Source organism: Barbus barbus (assembly GCF_936440315.1).
Source record: "Barbus barbus genome assembly, chromosome: 11".
Classification (NCBI taxonomy): Eukaryota; Metazoa; Chordata; class Actinopteri; order Cypriniformes; family Cyprinidae; genus Barbus; species Barbus barbus.
Window position 1 is genome coordinate 7882931 of NC_136739.1, and position 14087 is coordinate 7897017.

General features: G+C 37.3%; 1 protein-coding gene across 1 annotated transcript in view; it reads left to right on the top strand.

Moving 5' to 3' along the window:
* Positions 1–14087, top strand: part of LOC306876816 (disintegrin and metalloproteinase domain-containing protein 23-like) — a gene marked incomplete at both ends in the record, with an annotated part of 50468 nt that overhangs the window by 16042 nt on the left and 20339 nt on the right. Inside the window, 13 exons of the mRNA XM_079428229.1 lie at positions 144–226; positions 393–456; positions 2056–2128; positions 3406–3452; positions 4820–4885; positions 7006–7074; positions 7607–7773; positions 7868–7952; positions 9553–9640; positions 9773–9824; positions 10102–10201; positions 11280–11351; positions 11454–11540. Coding sequence (XP_079284355.1) covers positions 144–226; positions 393–456; positions 2056–2128; positions 3406–3452; positions 4820–4885; positions 7006–7074; positions 7607–7773; positions 7868–7952; positions 9553–9640; positions 9773–9824; positions 10102–10201; positions 11280–11351; positions 11454–11540 — 1053 coding nt within the window. The remainder of the gene's footprint in view (positions 1–143; positions 227–392; positions 457–2055; positions 2129–3405; positions 3453–4819; positions 4886–7005; positions 7075–7606; positions 7774–7867; positions 7953–9552; positions 9641–9772; positions 9825–10101; positions 10202–11279; positions 11352–11453; positions 11541–14087) is intronic.

Here is a 14087-nt window from a genome sequence, read left to right on the forward strand (position 1 = left end):
GAGGGCTAAGTTTAGGTGTAGGGTTGGTGTAGGGCAATAGCACACACAGTTTGTTCAGTATAAAAACCATTACGCCTATGGAGAGTCCCCATAAACCACAAAAACCAACGTGTGTGTGTGTGTGTGTGTGTGTGTGTTGTCAGGGTGGAGAGCACTGTTATTACCACGGCCAGATCAGAGGGAATGACAACTCTCATGCCGCTCTGTCTACCTGTAACGGTTTACAGTGAGTACAGAAGCCAATTCATCCACTTAATGCCTAAAAGCTTGCCCTACTATATGCTGATTTATTCAGCTATGTTTGTATTTTTTTTTTTTCGGATTTGTAAGTTGCTTTGGATAAAAGCAGTTAAATAATGTACTGTAACTGTTTGTCTCTCTCTCGTTTTCAGTGGCATGTTCGATGATGGAGTCCATGTGTACACAATTGAGCCACTTAAACAGAATCACTCTATGGTTAGTCTTAATTTCTTAATTTCATACACACTTTAACCACAGACTAAACATTTCTGTACAAGTCATGAAACTTAAGCACGTTGATGACTGAACATCTCATTATTTTACTATTATTTTTAAGTGAATTGTACAGATTTAACAAAATTATTATAGATTTTACCTGAAATGTGTGAGATATACTGTACATAAATAGTAATACGTGATAGGTAGTAAATTAATAGTACAGTTAGACAGCTTTCTGGCTCACGATATTTGGTTAAATTGATACTTTAATTTAATAAGGACACATTAAATTAATAAAAAATGAGAGTGAAAACACTTATTATGCACAATACATTTAAAAAGATGATCTTAGTCAAACTTTCCATTCATCAGAGAATAATCTAAAAGAATAATTCAATAATAGTTCACAAGATTACTGTTTTTCTGTATTTTTGATAATAAAAAACGCAGTCTCTCTGAACATAATAGTAGTGTATGTTTGGGAAATCTCATGAGAATGTTGAATATGTGTTTATGTCCGTACAAAAAAGCACAATTTTCCATGACTTTACTTGCTTGCATAACATTAAAGGTATAGTTCACCCAAATATGAAAATTCTTTCATTAAAGGTGCACTAAGCGATTTTTGAAAAACGCTTTTGACCACAGCGTTGGAATGAGTCCCAAAACCCACTTGTAGCCAATCAGCAGTAAGAGGGGCGTGTCTCGTAATGACAGAGAGAAGACAGCGCTCAGTTTGAGTGCACAGGATGGATATTAGTAGATCGACTATAGATATGGGCGTGTTTGTTTTGGTTCTTTCAAATATAAATATTGTTTGGCAAAAATCGCTCAGTGCACCTTTAATAACTCACCCTCATGTCGTTCCAAACTCGTAAGACCTTCGTTCATCTTCAGAACACAAATTAATTTTTAATGAAATCCAAGAGCTCTCTGACCCTGCATAGACAGCAACGCAACTACCACATTCAAGACCCAGAAAGGTAGTAACGGCATTGTTCAAATAGTCGTTTGAACGTTGCAGTTGCGTTGCTGTCTATGCAAGGTCAGAGAGCTCCCAGATTTCATCAAAAATATCTTCATTTGTGTTCTGAAGATGAACAAAGGTCTTACGGGTTTGGAATGACCTAAGGGTGAGTAATTAATGACAGGATTTTCATTTTTGTGTGAATTGTCCCTTTAATTTGGGCATATGAAGCCGGCAGTGAGAATATGAGATATACGACAGAACATATACAAATCTGCTGTTTTGTGAATGGCTCTGCTAATGTTACTAGCTCTAGTGTAGCCATTTCCTCTGCACAATGACTGCAATTGTAAACACTTTAATGAACTCCATTCACTCTCTCCCTACACACACTGGCTTTACACACTCTCAACTAAATCTCTGAACTTTAATTTTAAACTAACAAACCCTCTTCTAAAAAAAAACCCAGTCAAAAAACCAAACAGCACAATTCATTATAAACACTAATCAAAAGCACAAGGCCATTTAAACACCATAGCATGTGTGCATATAATTTGACATGCTCAGCTGAAGTCACTTTGGATGAACTTGGTAAGATCTGGCCGCCCATGCTCTGTGTTTTTCTTTAGGAGGGAACAGCGAGACCACATGTGTTACGCAGGACAACTATCCTGCAGCAAACCACACCTGCAGGAGAGGAAGGTACATACAGCACAGCTCTCACTCAACTCCCACAACATCAGATGAAGGAAGAGTTCTCACAAAAATACTAGCATCCTTGTGTAAAAGAAGTACACTAAATTGTATGTGCACATGTAGTGTACTTCAAATTTTAAAATTACATTAAAATCTGTACTTGTAGATAGCATTATAATAATGAAATAAAAGGCCACTTAAGTGCATTTAAAGAGAGACACATTCATGACTGCTTTTAAACACACTTAGGTACACTTTTAATAATAATACTATCAAACAAAAAGTTCTTTTTAAAGTACTTTTTAAATCACAGTGTTCATTTTAATATTAATTGACATTCTGTATGTAAAGTAAATTTTAATTGCATTGTGATATTCAGTGTTACATTTAAAGTTAATATATTTTAAATGTACTAAACTGCAACTTAATCATTACAAATGTAAGATAGATAAAGCCTATATATATATAACTTACATTGTCAGTACATTCAGAAATACATTTGAACCATATTTCAATAGAAGCAATTGTGACATTTTATTTATAGATGTGCTTAAGTCCTATTAAGTGGCTCAAAACACTTGAGTACTTCTTTTCACAAGGGGTTTGCGGTATGACTTTATTCTTCTGTAGAACACAAAATCAGATGTTTTAAAAAGCGTTCTTGCTGCTTTTTAAAAACACTGCACCAATAAACACTACTATTAACATAGCTCATATGATTTGTGTACTTTTTTGTATATTTATATTGCTTTTTATGAGACGGACTACAATTAACATCATTATTCACTTTTAAAATAATACAGTTCAAAATAGTAGTGTTCTATATAATACTGTCATTTTGAGGTTGAGTTTTTCTTTCAAAATTCATTCAAGTATATTTCAATAAATGTCTGTATGAGTCTGCTGGCTGCTTTGTAGACAGAAAAAAAGAAGAGCATTTAAAAGTATCTACTGCCACGGCTACAAACAAAGAAAAAAATCAGTGAGTAGTACGAATTACTTTGAGAGTCCTTTACCAATTTAAAAGATTTCACAGAACATAACTTTTAGCTGAGTTCATTATACCGCAGGAGCACTGGATGCCCTTTTTTTGGCAGTAAAATGATCTGCATGTTGTTCGGAGAATAGAGAATATGCAAATTTGTTCACTGAACACAATGTTACACTTTTGTTAGAGATTAAAATTATCTTTGGGGAGGGACTCTAAGAACTTGAATCCCTGAAGAGACCAACAAAAACCGTAGGTATAGCTGACAAACAAACACTTGTTTGTGTGTGCACAGGCATGGAGGAGGATTTCTCTTGGCTTCGACGGAGGAAAAAGCGAGCTGTAAGGGTTTGAGTGGGATGCAGCTGATGCTGGAAACAGGCCACAGAGTGATCCACTGCAGAGCAGAACAAGAACACTGTCAATGACACTCTATGCAAACCAGCACACATTCCATAATATCAGACAGATTGACTCAGACTTGTGCAATAGCATTAGCAATAGTACTGGCACTTTTACTACACAAAGGTTGCATCCCAATTTGCATACTATCTATACTAGACTGTATTAATATATTCTAAATTTTATTCAATTAAACACAGCATGATGGATTTCAGAAATATGCATCCGTTTATGGTTTCTGGGTTAAAGTTGCACACAAGCCGTGGGATTGCTGAGGAGGAGTAGTCCGTGACTCAACGTTTCAGTGTTAGAAAAATGCAGAAAAAAGGTCAAAGCTGCCAGTGTAGTTTTAAATGCATGAACGTAAAACATTGAGTAAGTATGAATGAATTAGGTAATTTGTTACATTCATTAATTATTTGATTTAGTTTTATGAACTAGTAATATTGACTAATAATGGTGTGCAAAAGGTTATGCTTCTGTAGCTATTATGGATCAATCAATCAGTTTTATTTGTCATGGCAAAACCCCATTTTGAAATAAATCAATAAATATTTGTAGTCAGAAAGGACGCATTAAGTTGATCAATAGACACAGTAAAGACATTATAATTTTACAGTACAAAAAAATATATATTTCAAATAAACAAACTTCATATTCATCACAGAATCCTGAAATTGTGTCACAGTTTCCACAAAAAAAAAAAAAAAAAAAACAATAAAATTAAACAGCACAACTGTTTTCATCATTGATAATAATAAGAGGTGTTTCAAATCATCATATTGGAATGATTTCTGAAGGATCATGTGACATTAAAGACCAGAATGCATTACATTTTAAAATATATTCAAATACAAATAGTTATTTAAAAGTGTAATACTATTTCATAGTATTACTGTTTTGCTATATTTTTTATTAAATAAATGGAGCCTTGGTGAACATAAGAAACTTTCCAAAACATAAAAAATATCTTACTGACCACAAAGTTTTGAACATAGTCTCCCTTTTCCATCTCTGTGAAAACTGCATGCTCTCCGTGTGCAGGAAGCAGACAGTCTTGAGGCCATTAATTAAATTGAAGCTCGTAAATCAAATTAGTATGTTGTGGAAGTTTGTAAATTGGGATCCAGCCAAGAACTTTGATCCAGAACAATGCACATTCTTTCCGAAAGTTACAGCATCCCATTATGAGGGTTTGTGATGTGAAGTGCAGGACACTTTTATCTGTTTGTGAGGAGCATTCATACAGCATTTGTAAGATGGGAAATAAGCTGAGCCATTTTTGTATTGTGCTTTTTCTCTTCCAGATGCCGAGGAATGTGTTTGAAGAGATGAAGTACATTGAACTGATGATCGTCATTGACCACAGCATGGTGTGTTTAAATAATAATAATAATTTGTTACATTTATATAGCGCTTTTCTGGGTACTCAAAGCACTTTGCATTGTGAGGGGGGGATCTCCTCAACCACCACCAATGTGCAGCATCCACTTGGATGATGTGACGGCAGCCATAGTGCGCCAGAACGCCCACCACACACCAGCTTACTGGTGGAGAGGAGACAGTGATGACGCCAATCAGAATATGGGGATGATTAGGAGGCCATGATGGTCAGATGCCAATGGGCGAATTTGGCCATTTGGGATTTTTAATGACCACAGAGAGTCAGGCCCTCGGTTTAACGTCTCATCCAAAGGTCGGTGCTTTTTTAGTGTCCCCGTCACTATACTGGGGTGTTATAGGACCCACACAAACCACAGGGTGAGCACCCCCTGCTGGCCTCACTAACACCTCTTCTAGCAGCAACCTAGTTTTCCCAGGAGGTCTCCCATCCAGGTACTGACCAGGCTCAACCCTGCTTAGCTTCAGTGGGCAACCAGTCTTGGGCTACGGGGTGATATGGCTGCTGACAGGTGATAAATGCTGTTTGACAATAATAACACTGTATGTGAAAGTATCATTGGGCTTCTAATTACCTTTGTGAAAAACAAGTACACTTTAGCATACTTTTAAACTTTTAGTACGTATAATGAAAATGATGTACTTAGTTAGAATTCACTTGCAAGTGTAATGTAATGTTTTCAGACACTTATTTGCATGTTAATTGCTATTTTTTGACACACTTAATTGTGACTTAAGTACATCTTTATATGTACTTTCATAATTTTATCGTTTTTGAAATATGGTTAAACTACTGCTGAATGTACTGACAAGCATTTATGATAAACTAAAATATACTTAATTTCCATTTCTTTTAAAACTTGTACGTCATGTATTTAAATATATTTGTATGCATATTTGTAATGATGGAGCTGCAGTTCAGTAGCCTACATTTTAAATATAATAACAACTTTGCTTACACCTTCTTTTAAGGTGTCCTTGTTACAATGGAATTATATTAAGTACTGAGTAATATTAACTAACTTCATGTACTTAAAATATGGTTAGGGTTAAGATTATGGTTTAGTTTTGGGTTACTTACATGCAGTTATGCATAATTTATTGTTATTATAATAGCAAGAACATGTAACGTGTTACAAGGACACCTTAAAATAAAGTGTCACCACTTTAAATATAATATTGAATAATACACTACAGTTCAAATTATAATCCAGTACTTTACATGTGCTTTAGTATGTTAGTAAGACACGTCAAAATAAGTGAAGGCCTACTTCTTTATAGCAGAACAACAGATTCTGATATTACTGATCACAACCTGATATCATGAAAGTGCGTATAAATAGTACGCCAAATAAAAACAAAAACTCGTTGTATTGATACACAAAAATTGACTTTGGTGTGTATATGCCACGCAGTGGGTAAAATTAGGGTTGTGGGGTAGAGGCGTATCATATGTAGGCTATACGCGAAAACTGCTTATCATATGCACGCCAACAAATTTCATATCACATGCACGCGAAAACTACATATTATATGCACGCCAAATTAATTTTTGTGTATCAGTACAACGAGTTTTTATTTGGTGTACTCCATTTTCAAGAGACCAGGCTCGACTGATACTGATATTTTTCTTTACATTTTTGACATTATTTAAAAAAGTTTACTTTTTAAAAAGTGTTTTAAGAAACGTAGTCATAAAATTGTACTCTCTTTATGTACATGTGGTGCCTTTGATTTCATTAATATTATCTGCAAGTACAGTTTTAAAAATATAGGCTACTTTTAAAATTTGAAGAACACTGCAAGTGTTCATTCAATACAATTAAGCACACTTCTTTTTCACAAGGGTTTAATGGCAGAGTGGTGTTTTTAGGATAGGAGTGGGACTATTGTTTGATAAGAATGTTTATCCAGTCTCGTGTATGTCCCTCTTGAGCGAGTCTTTTACGCTGTGTGTTCTCCTGATCGATTCTTTAGCAGTGAATCCAGTTTTATTGTTGCAAGTGATGAATGACTTTAGTAAATGTGGATTTAAGTGTGCTAAGTTTGAGTGTTTGTTTGATCTTTTGATTTAATGAATATTCTCCCACAGTTTAAGAGAGTGAGGACCAAGCAACAAACACGCAACCATGCCAAATCTGTGGTCAACCTGGTGGATGCTGTGAGTTTCAGTGTTATAAAAACAACCTTACTGATCAGTGAACAGTTTGTGTTAATAATTAATTTAACAATATAGAGCAGGGTTTCAGAAACCTCTAGTGGTTTGTGGACCTTGAAGAAGAGAGAGTGTGATAAAATAATGTATACAATTGTAACAATTAGCATACTAATTGTTACAATTGTATACATTATATGTATAATATATATATGGCAGATGGGAAAGTGTTGGAAAGGTGTTCAGGAAACCTGTTTGAAATAATCATTATTTTTGGAGTTCAATTTGTTGCAACTGGTGGTTCATAAAATTAACCCCTGGTAAAAAAAAAAAAAAAAAATTACTGATTTAACATACATTTATTTTTATTCCAAGTATACCTCAAACCATTAACATATTTATTAGTGTATGTATCAATGAATGGGAATTATGGGACAGTTCACCTTTACTTTTATTTATGGGTAGACAGGAAGTGATGAAGAATGAGGGGATTGCAATAAACTAACTTTCTTCACTCTTTCTGTCTGTCTGATGGAAGATCTTTAAAGAACACCTGAACACACGTGTGGTGCTGGTCGCTGTGGAGATCTGGACGGACAAGGATCACATTCCCGTTAGTGTGATTCCATTCGAAATGCTGCGAAACTTTTCCAAATACCGACAGCAGCACATCAGGCAGCACACAGATGCAGTGCATCTGTTCTCGTGAGTTCGTATTTGTTCATATTAACTGCTCAAATGCACACTCACATGTGTGGAAGTGAAGTGTTCATAATGGACCCTCCGTGTGTGTCTGCAGTAACGTGACGTTTCACTATGCTAGGAGCAGCCTAGCGTATTTTGGAGGTGTGTGTTCTGTCAGTCGTGGGGTTGGTATCATTGAGGTGAGTGAATCCCATGTAGATTGACTGACAGCAAAAAATATCAAAAGGATATTTTCTATATAGGAGTGAACACTACAGCTTGTTTGACACAGTCACCTTACTCTCAGTGTACCAAAATCACATAAAATGTCTATAAACATGACATTAATATTCAAAGGTTTGGGGTAGGTAAGATTTTTTTTTTTTATGTTTTTGAGTCTCTCAAGTTATCTTATAACTTGTACAGTAAGAACTGCAATTTAAAATAATTGTTCATAAAATAATAAAAGCAACATTTTCAGCATCATTACTCCAGTCTTCAGTGTCACATGATCCTTCAGAAATCATTCCAATATGTGACCCTGGACCACAAAATCAGTCTTAAGTCGCTGGGGTATATTTGTAGCAATAGCCAAAAATACATTGTATGGGTCAAAATGATCGATTTTTCTTTTATGCCAAAAATCACTAGGATATTAAGTAAAGATCATGTTCCATGAAGATATTTTGTAAAAATGTCTTACCATAAATATATCAAAACTTAATTTTTGATTAGTAATTAGCATTGCTAAGGCCTTCATTTGTACAACTTTGAAAGCGATTTTCTCAGTATTTTTATTTTTTTGCACCTTCAGTGCAAATCAATCTTCAGTGATTTTCAAATAGTTGTATCTCGGCCAAATATTGTCCGATCCTAACAAACCATACATAAATGGAAAGCTTATTTCAGCTTTCAGCTTTCAGATTATGTATAAATCTCAGTTTTGAAAAATTGACACTTAAGACACTTAAGTTTTGTGGTCCAGGGTCACATATACTGATTTGCTGCTCAAGAAACATTTCTTCTTATTATATTAATAATATTGAAAACAGTTGTGCTGCTTAATTTTTTTGTGGAAATCATGATATATTTTTCAGAATTCTATGCTGAATAGTAAATTCAAAAGAACAGTATTTATTTCAAATATAAATCTGTTTGTAAAATTATAAATGTCTTACTGTCACTTTTGGTCAGTTTAAAATGCCATTGCTGAATAAAAGTATTGATTTTATTCAACAAAAAGAAAGAACTTACTGATCCTAAACTATTTAATGGTAGTGCCTTAAATAACTGAATGTAAGGCTATAATAACAATTTTCAACTTTTTACCATGGCATTTAATCATCTGAGTGTGCATTATGAAAATTCTCAAATCACATCATATACTGTATATCCTTGAAATCTACATTGACCATTCTTATTTTTTAATCGATTTATTAATTCATTGTTTTTTTGGAATATTGAAAATGATTTATCCTTGCACATAATTATTTTGACAATTAATCTGCCCTTGTAATCTTTAATTAAAAAAACAAAAATGAAATTCCCCTCCCTTTGCAACAACAATGATTCAATGGTCCATTCAATTCCCAAAGTCCAGCCTTTCATTTTTTCTCATTTGAGAAGCTGTTTCACTCATACTTCATGATAGGGAAAAAGAGCAATTGCAACTTTTTTCATGCTATTTCATGCAAACTTTAAACTCAAATGAAGTGTATTCTTTCATAGCTGCTTTATTCGTGTGTGTGTGTGTGTGTGTGTGTGTGTGTGTGTGTGTGTGTGTGTGTGTGTGAGATGCAGTTTGGCTCAACGTGGACGATGGCACTACTGTTGGCCCAGAGTTTGGCTCAGAATCTTGGTATTCAATGGGATTCAGCATCAAAGAGAAGTATACACTCATTTAAAAGTCTTGTTTACGTAACTACTTTGATACTGACATAAAATATTAAGAAATGACTGATTGGTTGGATGTGTGTGTGTGTGTGCGTGTGTGTGTGTGTGTGTGTTCTGTTATTCTCAGAGGATTGTGGGTGCGTGAACTCCTGGCTGGGCTGTATCATGGAGGAAACTGGGTAAGATGATCCACACATACATTTTGTGATATATAGGTATATATAGGTATATATAGATACTCACTGCTGATACACACTGTGTGTTTTATAGATTGTGTGCATGTGTGTGATATTAAATTATCATCGAATGTGCAGAGTGTAGTTATTTCTTATTAATAATGAGTATTTTAAATATTATGCATCTCAGTGGGTTTATCAGTGGAATGTATGTCATTTGCATGACAGAACAGAAATAGAGTCTCTCAAACTTTCTCCCTGCATTTGTCTCTCTTCTCAGGGTCCAGCACCCGCGGACTTTCTCTAAGTGCAGTATCACCGATTTTAAAGAGTTCCTGTTGAAGGGAGGAGGATCCTGCCTCTTTAACAAACCCAGCAAGGTCAGACATCACCATTAACATCACCTTCATCAGTATTTATTTAAAAGTAACAAGATTCAGAATGAGAAAGTATACTTTTTTTTTTTTTTTCTGGTTTCTTTGTGCTTATTATTAAACTTTGTCAGGTTTACACGTCCATGACAGGAGTCAAGTCTCTTTCTCTCTCGAAAAATGTGTTTCTTCCATTGATGAACTGTATCAAATATTTTGCCCTTGAGAAAAAGAAGTACTACAAAAAGAATTGCAAATAATGTACTTTAAAAGAATATACTTGAGTGCATATGGAATATAATGAATATAATGTTTCAGACACTTGAATGAAAATGAAAATATATTATAGTTGAAATTGATGTTAAATGCTATTAGTTGAATTTTAGAGTGTTTTTTAACCCACTTAAGTAGGATGTACATCTTTATGTAATTTCATAATTACTTCTATTGTCTTTGAAATATGTTTAAAGTGCACTGCAGAATGTACTGGCAATCATATACTGTATTAAAAAAACTAAAATATACTTTAATGTCATTTCTATTGAAGCTTCATGTTTTTAAATTTATTTGTAATTACACATTTTTAATGATGAAGCTGCAATTTAGTACATTTAAAATGTAATATTGAATAATACAGTTCAAATTATAATCCAGTACTTTACATGTGCATTAGTATGTTAGTCAACACATCAAAATAAGTTTGCTTAACAGCAAGACAAAAGATTGTTAAAACATACTGATTTAAAATATACTAGTTAAACTTTTAATTGGACATTTTTACAAAGTGTACTTGAAATGTGTCATGAAAGTGTCTCTCTTTAAGTGTGTCTACATGCCTAATCTAAATGTGACCAAATTTTAATATTTGAATATTCTTGTACCTTTTTTTAACCATATCTATATCACAAAATCATATTTAGTTAATAGATAATCTCTTTATGTGACTCCATCCTTCCAGACACATTTAGCTGTAACTGAGTACATCTGCTGAACCTCAGGACAGTTCATATCACATCTGTTTGGCTCAGCTGTTTGCAAATCTCTTCATCAAGATTGTGATGCCTGTTTTTGCATGCGTGTTCTGCAGCTGTTTGAAGACACAGAGTGTGGAAATGGATATGTGGAAGTGGGAGAAGAGTGTGACTGTGGACCAAGAGAAGTGAGTTCACATGATACACTAGACAGCACTCAAATAACCTCTGTGTTTTACACATCAATATTATACACGCCTACAGTATTCAGTTGTGTGTGTGTGTTATAGGAGTGCATTAAAGAGTGCTGTAAAAAGTGTTCTTTGTCTAACGGTGCTCACTGCAGCGACGGACCCTGCTGCAAAAACACATGTCTGGTGAGAGTCATACAGTTTTGTAAATGTATATTAATTTATTGATAATGTATTTTTTAATATGTTTGTTGTAGTGCTGTCAAACAATTAATTGTGATTAATCGCATCCAAAATAAAAGTTTTTGTTTACATAATATATGTGTCAGCAGATAGACACGGGACACAGAGGTAAGTGCAATAAAAACAACAGGTTTATTGAAAAGCAGCAGAGGGGAATGAGATGAGCAGTAAGTCCGGGTAAGCAGGCGGGGAATGAGAAAGTCTCTTGGGGCTTATCTGAGTGTAAATGTCCTTGTTTCCTAATCCAGGAGATCCAGAGGGAACAGCGGAGCGTGGAGATGGTAGAGCACAGGAGCGATGGAGAACGGGGATAGGAACACAGGAGCAACTGGTAGGTAGACAAAAGGTAAGTGGATCAGGCTAGTCAACATAGAATGTTTGAGACCAGACAGTGAGTGAACGGGAGGAGTGCAGGGATATAGTGCTGCTGATTAGTGCTGACAGGTGGCTGTGATCAGAAATCAGGGGATTGGGATCTGGTGAGTGTCGTTGGTGGAGACTGTGGTGTGCCACGGCCTCTGGGTGCGGGATGGTCAGGGTGGTTCTGGTGAAACTCGGCCAGGAGAGAGGGATCCAGCACATAGTCCCGGGCCACGCAGGATCTTTCCTCCGGCCCGTATCCCTCCCAGTCAATAAGATATTGCAGGCGACCACCCCGTTGCCGAGAGTCCAAGATGTCCTGCACCCTGTAGACTAGGGGCTCCTCGATGATCTCGGGAGGAGTAGGTACTGCAGGCTCGTCCGGTTCTGTGACCGAGGGAGAGACAGGCTTGAGGACTGAAACATGGAATGCTGGATGGATACAATACCGTGCAGGGAGTTGGAGACAGAAGGTGACCTCATTTATCTGCCTCTCGATGGTAAAAGGACCGATATAGCGGGGACTCAGCTTCCAGCAGGGCAGGCTGAGGCGTAGATCCCAGGTGGAGAGCCAGACCTTATCTCCAGGACGATAGACAGGGGTGGCAGACCGACGGGCAACTGCATAGGCCTTGTGTCTCTGCACTGCCTGCTGAAGTTGGACATGAGCTGTGTCCCAAACTCTCTCGCTGTGGCCCACGGTCGGCGACGACATTTATGGAAGAGGCTTTGCCAACTACAACGAGTATGCAGGTTTAACCTTCTGACTTGGGGAGATCTGTGACGAAGGAGATCTGTGGAGTCTTGGAGATGCCGCAGACGGAGCATCCACGAACGTACTGAGAGACATCCCGGGCCATACTGGGCCACCAGTGCCAAGCTTGGAGGAGCGAGAGAGTACACTGGCTGCCTGGGTGTCCAGAGCCCGGGGAAGCATGCAGGGAGCCCAGAAGGAAAGTCCTCAAGGAAGTGGGCACATAGGTTTTGCCCTCTGGGCCTCCCAGCGGAGCAGGTTCCGTGATGGAGGCGATGCGGATCTTTTCATCCAGGGCCTACCAGATGGGGCTCACAAGGACGGCTGGAGGGAGTATGGGTTCAGGTGTGGAGGGTTCATCGGGGGCATGGATACGTGAGAGGGAATCCGCCTTGATATTCTTATTTCCGGGTTGATACGTGATGGAAAACTGGAACCGGGTGAAGAAGAGGGCCCAGCGAGCCTGCCGGGGGTTTAACCTCTTAGCACTTCAGAGATATTCCAGTTTTTGTGGTCAGTGATGACCTTAAAGGGGTTTTGAGCTCCCTCCAGTGTCTCCATTCCTCCAGCGCCAGTTTAATGGCGAGCACCTCCTGATTTCCAATATCGTAGTTCCACTCCAGTGCAGAAGGCCTCCTGGAGCTTCTTGTAGGCGGCTCGAGTTTCGGAGTTCCAGGACAGAGACTTGGGTTTCTGACGGAGAATGGAAGTGAGGGGGGCTGAGAGGAGACTGAAGTTCAGAGTGAACCTCCGGTAGAAATTTGCGAAGCCGAGGAATCGTTGGAGTTCCTTTACTGACTGAGGCTGGGGCCAGTCCCGGATGGCTTGGACCTTCCCCTGGTCCATCTGTATCCCATCCACACTGAGGATGTAGCTGAGGAATTGGACTGTGGGGCGGTGGAATTTATCTCATCTAACTCACATTTATCGAGCTTCAGGTAGAGGTGATGGCGATGTTCGGCCATGTTCGGGAGTAGATCATCAGTCTCATGCGTGAACCATATCTGGCCCTGAAGTGACCCGCATGTGCAGAAGAAGACGTGACGTCAGACGCAGTGTACTGTGTGTGCGGAAATAAAAATGGATGCTGCTCATGTTAGCGTGTGTTTAGCAATTTTTAAGTTAATGTGCGACCGGAGCCTAAATAACAAAGTCTTGCCCTTGTGATTTTAATCTTCCCGCCTCCTCCAGCGCAGAATTGTGACGTCTGTCACATTTCAATGACGTAAAAATAGCATGAAATGCAACATGGCCGTTCAGACTGAAGTTTAATTGCAAAACATTGGACATGTATCCGATTTAGGACCACATATGAAAGTGGCCTGTGCCTGATTTGAAAAAATCGGATTTGTGCTGTTCAGACTGTCATAAGAAAA